This window comes from Eimeria acervulina, genomic scaffold, assembly GCF_000499425.1.
Source record: "Eimeria acervulina Houghton genomic scaffold, Eah_scaff997, whole genome shotgun sequence".
NCBI classification, from domain to species: Eukaryota; Apicomplexa; class Conoidasida; order Eucoccidiorida; family Eimeriidae; genus Eimeria; species Eimeria acervulina.
In genome coordinates this window covers 1,400-11,027 of record NW_013547023.1, presented here as the reverse complement: position 1 = coordinate 11,027, position 9,628 = coordinate 1,400, and the positions used below count along the sequence as shown (strand labels likewise).

Below are 9,628 nucleotides of genomic sequence, written 5' to 3'. Positions count from 1 at the left end.
TGGTCCTGCTGTTGCTGCTGCTGCCGTTGCTGCTGCTGCTGTTCCTGCTACTGTGATAAGCAGGCCTTTGGTGGGAGGCATGCATAGAAGGGATAGGGTGCGAGTAAACGCTGTCAGCAGCATCAGCAGCAGCAGCAGCAGTATCAGCAGCAGCAGTATCAGCAGCAGCAGTATCAGCAGCAGCAGCAGGGCGTACCTCTGTCCTCACTAAGGTTGCCTGCTGCTGCTCTGGGGCCGGAGAATAGCAGCAGCCGCAGCAGCGCTCGTTCGCTGTGTGCTTCTGCTGCAGCATCAACAGCAGCAGCAGATGCTCTTCTGGCTAGAAGGGTCCCTAGTTTGTGCTGCTGCTGCTGCCGCTGCAAGTCTGCTGCTGTGGGGGCCCCCGAGCTACCCCTAAAGATACGCTCCTTCTTCATTGCTGCAGCAAGAAGAGCAGCAGCACCTCTTATTTCTTGCTGCTTCATTGGTAGGTGCAGCAGCGCTGCCTCAATCCCTTCTCTGCATGCAAATCTGACTGTATTCCTTTCGCCAGCAGCAACCCTAAGGGGGCCCCCTGCTGCTGCTGCTGTTGTTCCTGCTGCTGCTGCTGCTGTTGCTGCTGCGTATAAAGGCCCCAGTATTAGAGACGCAGCTTGGAGAGATATGCATCGAGCAAAAGCAGAACCTGCTTCCGATGTTTCCTGCAGCAGCAGCAGCTGCTGCTGCACCTGCGTCTCTAACTCTGCACTCAGCCCGCTCTCTGTCTGCTGCTGCTGCTGCTGCTGTTGCTGCTGCGAGGGCGCCTCAAGGCGCTGCTGCTGCTGCTGCTGCTGCTCGTATTCAATCTGCTCAGCTAGGTCTTGGGAAAGAGCATAAAGAATAAGCAGAAAACCCTCAACAGCAGCAGCAGATGCATGCAACGCGCTGAACAACATCGGGGCCTTCCGCCGCAGCACTCGCACAAATTTTGGGGCTTCGAGATATCTCTGCATGCAGAGGCGGCCTAAAGTACTCAGCGTAACCCCACATGCATAGTCTCGCAGCCACTGCTGCTGCTGCTGCTGCTGCTGCTGCTGTTGCTGCTGTTGCTGGGACCCGCTGCTGCTGCAGCAGCCCACCACCAGCTGCTCCATTAACGGCAAGAACTGCAGCAAAGCACGGGGAGATACTGCTTCTAGCTGCTGCAGGCAGTATGCCAGCAGCAGCTGCTGCAGCGGCGAAGCCTCTTTAGGTAAAACAAACGGTGCATCAATCGCAGCAGCAGAAGCAGCAGCAGAAGCAGCAGCAGCAGCAGCACCTCCTGCTGCTACTCCTCCTTCTTCTGCCTCTCCCTTGGCTTGGCCTGCATCTGCTGCAGCAGCACCAGCACCGAGACCATCACCAGCAGCACCAGCTGCAGCAGCAGCAGCAGCAGGAGCAGCAGCAAGCTTGGAGTGAGGCAGCTCATCGAAAGCAGCAAGACGCACAAGTCCCCGCATTAAGAGATACCACCTGCTATTAACAGACAGCAGCTGCTGCGGAGTAACAGGCTGAAGGCAGCAGGCAACGGCCCCCAACGGGTCTCTGCTGCACCAGCAGCAGCTGCTGCAGCAGCAGCAGCGACTGCAGCAGCGCAACCCCACACCGGAGGCTTCAGAGCCATACACCACACTGCAGCAGCAGCAAACCGAAGCAGCAGAAACTTCCTTTGCCTTGCAGAGCAACTCGTCTTGTGCAACATTCATAAGGGCCCCCTGCTGCATCGCTTCCTGCTGCTGCTGCTGCTGCTGCGGCTGCTGCTGCAGCGGCAGCAGGTCCGTTAGGGCCCTGTAAGCCGGCAGCACCGCTGTTTTGTGCACTCCCAAGGAAGCGAGGGCCTGCAGAGAAAGAGCGAAGATGTGGCTGAGTCCGCGGAGAAGCTGCCGCCGTTCATCTTCTGCTGCTGCTGCTGCTGCTGTTGCTAATGCTGGTGCTGCTGTTCCTGCTGCTGTTGTTGTTGCTGTTGCTGTTGCTGCGCTAGCAGCAGCAATGGCCTTTGCTGCCAGCGCCTCGTCTCCATCGAAAAAGATAAATTCATCTGGAAGCAACGGATGCTGCTGCTGATCTTTCTGCTGCTGCTGCTGCTGCTGCTGCTGCTGCTGCTGGGTCCTCCATTGAAGTAGTGTCCTCACGACTGGGGCCGTGGGGGGCCTTGAAGCAGCAAAGTGGAGGGCGGGTAGCAGCTGCAGCGCAGCAGCAGGTGCAGCAGCAATAAGTGTAGCAACAGCAGCAAGCGCCTGCTGTCTATCTATTATAGACTCAGCAAGGAAGCAGCAAGACAGCAAATAAGAGTAGGGCCCCTGCTGCAGCAGCGAGCTAGGGAGAGACAGAAGGAAGGCTGAGCTATGCAGCTCTTCGCTGTGTTCTCTCTGCAGCAGCTGCTGCAGCAGCAGCCGTTGCTGCGCTGCTGCTGCTCCTGCCGCTGCGGAGTCCGCAGCAACGCCAGCCCCCTCCTGCTGCTGCTGCTGCTGCTGCTGCTGCTCAGCTGCAGCAAGTGCTGCAGGACCCAGCAGCTGTTCTGCTGCACCTCTATCTAAGACACGGAAACCCCACAAGGCTAAAGCGAGTGGCATTGCTGCTGCAGCACCGCTGCTCTGCAGCATTATCCTCTCCACCCCAAACAGCTCCTCCAAGCTAATGCTGCTGCTGCAGTTGCTGCTGCAGCTGCAGCTACGGGGAACGTCTGCAGCACCAGCCGCTGCTGCTCCTTTTGCTTCTGCTCCTCCTTCTGCTTCTTCGCCTGCTGCTGCTTCTAACGAGGACACAGCTGCCGCTGCTGCTGCTGCTGCTGCGGAGCAGAGCAGCGCACGGGCGCTGCGGGCGGTTTGCTGCAGCGTGGCGTTCAATTTGGTGCTGCAGCAGCCGGCTCCAGCAGCAAGTTGCTGCTGCGTAACTATCGGCAGCAGCAGCAGCAGCAATGGAGAGAAGCAGCAAATGCGTCGTAGGGCCTGCTCACGGTAGAGGCAAGCCTTGCTAGTACACCTGCTGCTATCGCTGCTGCTGTTGCTGCTGCTGCTGCTGCTGCTGGTGAAGGAAGGGAGAAACTGCGGCTGCAGCTGCACCAAGCGATCAACAGCCTGCAGCAGCAGCAACAACAACGGCGCAGCACTTGCTTCTGTTGCTGCTTCACTCCACAGCAACCACCCCACAGAAACGCAGCTGACTCGCCACAGTCCAATTGAAAGCCTGCTGCTGCTGCTGCTGCTGCTGCTGCTGCTGCTGCTGGTTGAAGGGATGTGGACCTCTAAAGGAGAAAAAAGATTGAGGCACCGCAGCAGCTGCTGCAGCAAAGTTGTGGGGTCTTTCTGCTGCTCCCTTGCGGTGTACAGACCGCAGGCGCACTCCCATAGGAGGCGCTCCGCTCGCGCTTGCTGCTGCTGCTGCTGCAGCTGCAGCAGCAATCTCGAGCAGGCTTCCGTGCTGCTGCCGTCAGTGCTGCTGCTGCTGCTGCTCTTGCTACTGCTGCTGCTTGCGGTTTGCTGCTGCAATGCAGCAAGAGCAGCAGCAGAAGGCTCAGCTGTTCTCAGGGCAGCAGACAAGCAGCAGCTTAATACCTCAACATCGCGCACCCGCACTAAAATAGATAAAGCTAGATGCAGCAATCTGTCGCTCCTTGTGCCCTGCTGCTGCTGTTGCTGCTGCTGCTGCTGTTGCTGCTGCTGCTGCTGCTGCTGCAACTGGTGGGCAGCTTCCTGCAGCTCCGCCTTCCCCAACAGCTCAGTGCAGCGCAGCAGCCGATTCACAGCAAGAAGAAGCAGAGAACAGCTGCCGCTGCTGCTGCTGCTGCTGTTGCTGTACCCGAGCAGTAGCTGCAGAGACACCAGCAAGGTGGGCTCAAGCAGGCTGCTGAACGCAACAAAAGGGATGCTCTTGCTGCTGCTGCTGCTGCTGCTTGCTGTTGTCTCGAGGAGACAGGAAACAGCCTCAACAGCAGCAAGACAGAGACGGGGGCAGAAGTGGCATAGCCTCACAAGAGCATCACGAATTGTTGCTGCTGCTTGCTGTAGCCGCAACACTTGCTGCTGCTGCTGCTGCTGCTGTTTCTGCTGCTGCTGCGGTGAAGCGGGCAGCAATTTGTCTTGAAGCGCAAGATCGAGGAGTCGCTGCACCAGCAGCAGCTGCATATTCGGTGGCAGCATCTGCTCAATGCTGCTGCTGCTGCTGCTGCTGCTGCGAGCAGCAGCAAGGCGTGCATGCAGTGCATCAGTAAGCTGCTGAGCCCCTAGGGCCCCCTCCTCAATAAGGTCAAGGAGACATGCTAAGGCTTCGCTGCGGCAGGTGCGGCGCAGCAATTCATCTGCTGCTGTTGCTGCTGCTGCTGCTGCAGGCTGCACCGCTGCTGCTGCTGCTGCTGGCGGCTGCAGAAACGCAGCGCAGGGCAGCTGCTGCTCCCCACTGAATGCAACAGCAACAGCAGCACTAGCAGCAGCAGCAGCAGCAGGTGTTTGCTGTGGGGCCCCCGAGAGGGACCCATGTTCTAGAGCAAGCAGCAGCAGCTCTAACGCAACCTGTCTCTCCTTCTGTAGATGTGCAAACTGCAGCAGCAGCTGCTTCAGCTTGCGCAAGCCGCTGCTGCATGCAAAGGCAGTTGGGGCCTCCAGCAGCTTAATTGCTTTTTTTGCTGCTGCTGAGAAGGGGGCATGGCGAGCAGCAGCAAGCAGTGCAGCAACACGAGAAGAGACGGTGCTGCTGCTGCCCCATTGCCCAGCAGCAGCAGCAGCAGATCCTGCTGCTGTTGCTGCTGCTGCAGCTGGGCCCTGATGCTGTCTATGATGCATATTGCTGCTCCTGTTGCTGATCCTGCTGCTGCTGCATGCAGCAGCAGCAGCAGATTAATATCAATTAGGTAGGGAGACTAACTGCAGCAAAGGAGACAACGTAGAGAGAGGCCCCCAGGGGCCCCCAGGGGCCAAGGCGAGTGAGCTACTTGCTGCTGCTGCTGCTGCTGCTGCTGCTGCAGCAGAAGAACAAATAATTAGCTAATGAAACAAACGACAGACAAAGCAAACTACAAAACTAAAATAAAAACAGAAGAAAGAGATAAAATATATGGGGGGGCCCCTCCTGCCCGCAGAAGAAGGGACTGCAAGGGGCCCCCCTAAACCCTAAACCCTAAACCCTAAACCCTAATGTCATAGAGAAGTAAATTATTGTAATTAAATATAAATATAATTGTATATGCTTTCTGTTGCATGAAGAAGAAAGGCAGATATTATTATTATATTATTATATTATAATAAACAAATAATTAAACAAACAGAGGTAGAAAATAAACAAACAAAGCAGCAAAATAAATATTAATATAAATAAGTTGAGATAAACAAAATATTTTATCTGCATGCAGCCCTTATAATTACACTATTATTTATTTGTTATATTGTTGTTGTTATTACTCCTTATCTGCATGCAGCATAATATACATACATAACAGATTATATATTTTTATTCGTATATTATATTCATATACACATATGCTTATATATATATATATATATATATACATATATATATATATATATTTATATATATATATATGTATATATAGATATGCTTGTCTTGCTTCCGCTCTTTGTTTATATATTTACATATATTAACATATGTATGATAATATATATATATATATACGTATATATATTTATGCAGGGTAAGCTCTCCTGGTGCTGTTGCTAGTCTGCTGCTGTTGCTACTGTAGTAGCAGGCTCTGCTGCTGCTGCTGCGGCAGTAGCATAACCATGTGCTGCTGCTGCTGCTGCTGCTGCTGCTTTAGTGGGATACTTAAGGGCCCCTTCTGTTTGAAGCAGCCCTAAGAATCTATAAAGGGTTTATGTTGAGGTGTACGTACACCTCAGAGGGTGAGAAGCAGCAAACCTGTTACAAACCCTAAATAAGAAGAAGCTAAGCCCCATACCCTAAACCCTAAACCCTAAACCCTACACCCTAAACCCTAAATCATAAATCATAAGCCTTAAACCCCTAATCTTAAATCTTTATTGTTCGTTGTGGGGTTATATAAAAGAAGAGAGAAAAAGAAGAGAGGTGCAGCGAGGCAACTGCTCTTCAGCGGAATCTCAATACAAACTAAATCTAGAGAGGGGTGCATGCATGCAGTCGCTGCTACGCTGCTTGTGCTGCTGCTTGTGCTACTGCTGCTGCTGCTGCTAGGCCAGCAGCAAGCTCTACGGTGTCTTACAGAGGGTGGGGTTGTTGTTATTGTGCCCGTCTGTGGGGCTGAAGCTATAGTATTTGCTGGAGCTGCTGCTGCTGCAGTCGCTGCCGCTTTTGCTGCTCCTGCTGGGGCTGCTTTTCTCGCTGCTACTTATGCTGCTACACCTTTTGCTGCCGAAGTTGTGCTGCTGCTGCTGCTTCTGCTGCAGCATTTAGTTTTGATGATGCTGCTGTTTCCTCTTGTATCGCTGGTTTGCTGTTGGCGCGGCAGCTACAGCTACAGCAGCAGCAGCAGCAGCAGCAGCAGCAGGGGCGTGTGTCTCAGTGTCTCTACTTCAGGATTCAGAGACGATTAGGGGTCTCTGCATGTCTCTTTGAGTGCTGCTACCCTGCAGATTGCTGCTGCTGGTTGTTTGTCTGTCTCTGCGGCTGCCCCCCCTGCGATTCAGCAAGGAAGCAACAAATATAATCGCGAGCAGCAGCACTGCAGCAGCAGTTCCTAGCAGGATAGGGTTCGAACCCCGGCCTACAAGTTCCTCTTTAGCTTCGCTGGCGTTGTCTCCTGTTGCTGCTGCTGCTGCTTCTCCTTCTGCTGCTGCTGCTGCTGCTGTCTCCTCTGTCTCCTTTGTGCTGCTGCTGGGGCCCCCCAACTTGAGCAGCTGCTGCAGTCCTTTCATCCAGCCTTGTTTGTGTTCATCTGCATGTTGCTGCTGCTGCTGTTCTTTTTCTTCTGCTGCAGCAGCAGCAGCATCTGTCTCTGTCTGTGCTGCAGCAGCAGGAGAAGTGCCCCTAAAGAACGAGAAGAAGCCGCTGCTCTCCGGTGCTGCTGTTGTTGTTGTGGTGCTGTCCTTTTGACTAAATGAAAACAAAGAGAGGAGGCTGCTGTCTGCTCTTGGCTCTGTTTTATTTTTCTCTTCTTCTTCAGCTGCTGCTTCGTCTTTCTTCTGCATGCGTTTAAAGAAAGCCCCCCAAGAAGAGCCAGCAGCGCTGCGAGCAGCAGCATCATCACCATCACCATCAGCAGCAGCAGCAGCTGTCGTTGCTGCTGCTGTTGTTGTTGTTGCTGCTGTTGTTGTTGTTGTTGTTGCTGCCGTTGTTGTTGCTGCTGTTGTTGTTGTTGTTTTAGCAGATCTTAACTTAGCAGCAGGAGGGGTCCCCCCTACTACTTTACCTGAGCTGTCTATACACCCGGGAAGTGTGCTGTCAAGCCAAGCAGATTTGCATGCAGCATAGCAGGAGCGTTTGTTGCTGTATTCATAAGAGCTCAGCCCGTGGGGCTGCTTCTGCTGCTGCTTCTTCTGGTCGCCGTCAGCAGCAGTAGCAGCAGCAGCAGCTTCCTCACCATCGCAGCGACGGAGACAGTCTCTAAAGAGGATCAAGGGCTCGCAGTCAAGGGGAGGGCCTTCCTTATACATAGGTGGCAGTGCTTCTTTTATCTCTGTCTCTTCTGCTGCTGCTGCAGCGTCTGCTGCTGTCTCCTCTTCACGCTGCGCTGCAGCAACACCTGCATCAGCAGCAGCAGAAGAAGAGCTGAGACCCCCAAGCCACGCTGCACCGTCTATAGGCCTCAGATCTGCTGCAGCTTGACTAGGAGACAAAGAGGAGACAATTGCTTTAAGTTTCTCTGCTGCTGTTGCTGCTGCACCCGCGGCAGCATCAGCAGCAGCATCAGCAGCAGGAGAAGCAGCAGGCCCCTCTGCTGCGTCGGCTGCTGCAGCTCCAAGCCCCACAAGGCGCTTTGCTGCCTCTAGAACGGATTCTTTGTGTGTATTGCTGCTGCTCCTGCTGCTGTTGCATGCGCATGCATCCTTTGACTCGTCGGAAGAGCAGTCACACTCCTCCCCCTGCTGCTGCTGCTGCTGCTGCTGCTGCTGCTCCGTCGCCGTCCAGGGCCAGCGTACTGCAGTAGCAAGGAGGGGCTTAGAGATGTCTGTGCTCAGTGCTGCTATTACTTTATCTGTTTTATCTTCTGCTATCTCTGTTCCCTGTGAAACCATCTCTGCTGCTGTATCAAGGGTGCTTGCTGCTGCTGCTGCAGTGTCTGCTAAGCCTTCCATTGTGCTGCTGGCTCGTTTTGCTGCTGCTGCTGCACCTGCTGCTGCTTCACGCACCCCACGAGACCCTGTATGAACCCAGCTACTTACAATAGAGCCCCAAGAGCTTAATGCTGCTCTCGCATCTGCTGCTGCTAGCTCTACTGCTCTTGCTGCTTCTTCTGCCTTATGTGCAGTCTCCTTTGCTGCATTTGCTGCTGCCGCTGCTGCTTCAGAAGACCCTGCTTCCACTCGTCTCCCTAGTACAGATAGAGTGCGCTGAGCTTGCTTCGCTGCTGCTGCTGCCTTTGTTGCTGCATCTGCTGCTGCGCGTCGGGCGGCTTCTGCTGCTGCTGCTGTTCTTTCTGCTGCTTCAGATGCAGACTGCAGCAGCGTCTCGCTTGAACTCTGCTGCATTGCTTCTCTCACATCTGCTGCCCAAGAAGCAAAAGCTGACTGCGCATCTTTAGCTTTAAGAGAGAGATCTCGTGCAGCTGCTCCTGCTGCTGCTGTTGCTGCTGCTGTTGTCTGCCTAGCTGCTTGGAGCGCTGCGTCCGCAGCACCGGGTGCTGCTTCCTGCAGCATCGCACCTAATGCAAACAAGCCATCCTGAGCCTCCTTTGCTGCTCCTGCTGCTGCTTCTGCTGCTGCTGCTGCTGCTTCCTCTGTTGCATGACGAGCTGCTTCTGCTGCTCGCTGGGGGCCCTCCCCTCCCAGCCAACTCCACGCGTCTTTAGCAGCTCTCTCTACGCCTTCTCCTGTTGATGTTGCTGTATCTTTTGCTGCTTCTGCTGCTGCTGCTGCTGCATCCTGTGCTGCTTCTGCAGCGTCCGAGGTTACACTGGTTGCTGCAGTAACAGATTGCTGCAGCAAGCGCGCCACTTTAGAAGTAAAGCCCTTGCTGCTGCTGCTGCTGCTGCTGCTGGAGGCTTCGTCTGTCCCTTCAGACTCTGCCTTGTGGGCGGGAGAGTCGCCGAAGAAGCCCCCACCAAAGAGAGCAGCAGCAGCAACATCCCCCGTTGCTGTTGTTGCTGCTGGTGCTGCAGCTGCTGCTGTAGGCAGCGTCTGCTGCTCTCTCTGCGCACCTGGAAACAGATCTTTGAAGGAGAAACAAACAACAAAAACGCTGCTGCTGTAAACAACACAAAAGGCAGCCAGTAGTGCTGCAGCAGCCGCACGGCGGCTGCGCTGGGCCCTCATAGCTGCTGCTGGTTTGCTGCAGGGGGGCCTCCTGGTAGCATCAGGCAGCAGCAACCTTCTGCTGCAGTATTTGCAAGGTATAAGAAGAGAACAGTCAACAAAGAGAATAGAAAAACAGGGGGAAAAGCATGCAGCCTTTGTACAGCTGCTGCGCTGTCGGCGGCGCTGCAGCTGCCGACTGCTGCTGCTGCTGCTGCCCTCTCTTAAGTTTCTTGTAGATATCTGTGTTTTAA

At 54.4% G+C, this 9,628-nt stretch overlaps 2 protein-coding genes across 2 annotated transcripts; both read right to left on the bottom strand.

Moving 5' to 3' along the window:
- Nucleotides 1–173: 173 nt before the first annotated feature.
- On the bottom strand, nt 174–4,775 carry EAH_00053600 (hypothetical protein, conserved; the record flags this gene model as incomplete). The annotated part of the gene is made up of 1 exon (XM_013391041.1): nt 174–4,775. The coding sequence occupies one exon, from the start codon at nt 4,773–4,775 to the stop codon at nt 174–176; it is 4,602 nt and encodes a 1,533-aa protein (XP_013246495.1).
- A 1,771-nt stretch (nt 4,776–6,546) lies between these two features.
- EAH_00053590 (hypothetical protein, conserved) lies at nt 6,547–9,395 on the bottom strand (the record flags this gene model as incomplete). The annotated part of the gene is made up of 2 exons (XM_013391040.1): nt 6,547–6,600; nt 6,693–9,395. 2 exons carry the CDS (start codon nt 9,393–9,395, stop codon nt 6,547–6,549), a joined length of 2,757 nt encoding a protein of 918 aa, XP_013246494.1.
- Nucleotides 9,396–9,628: the final 233 nt, after the last annotated feature.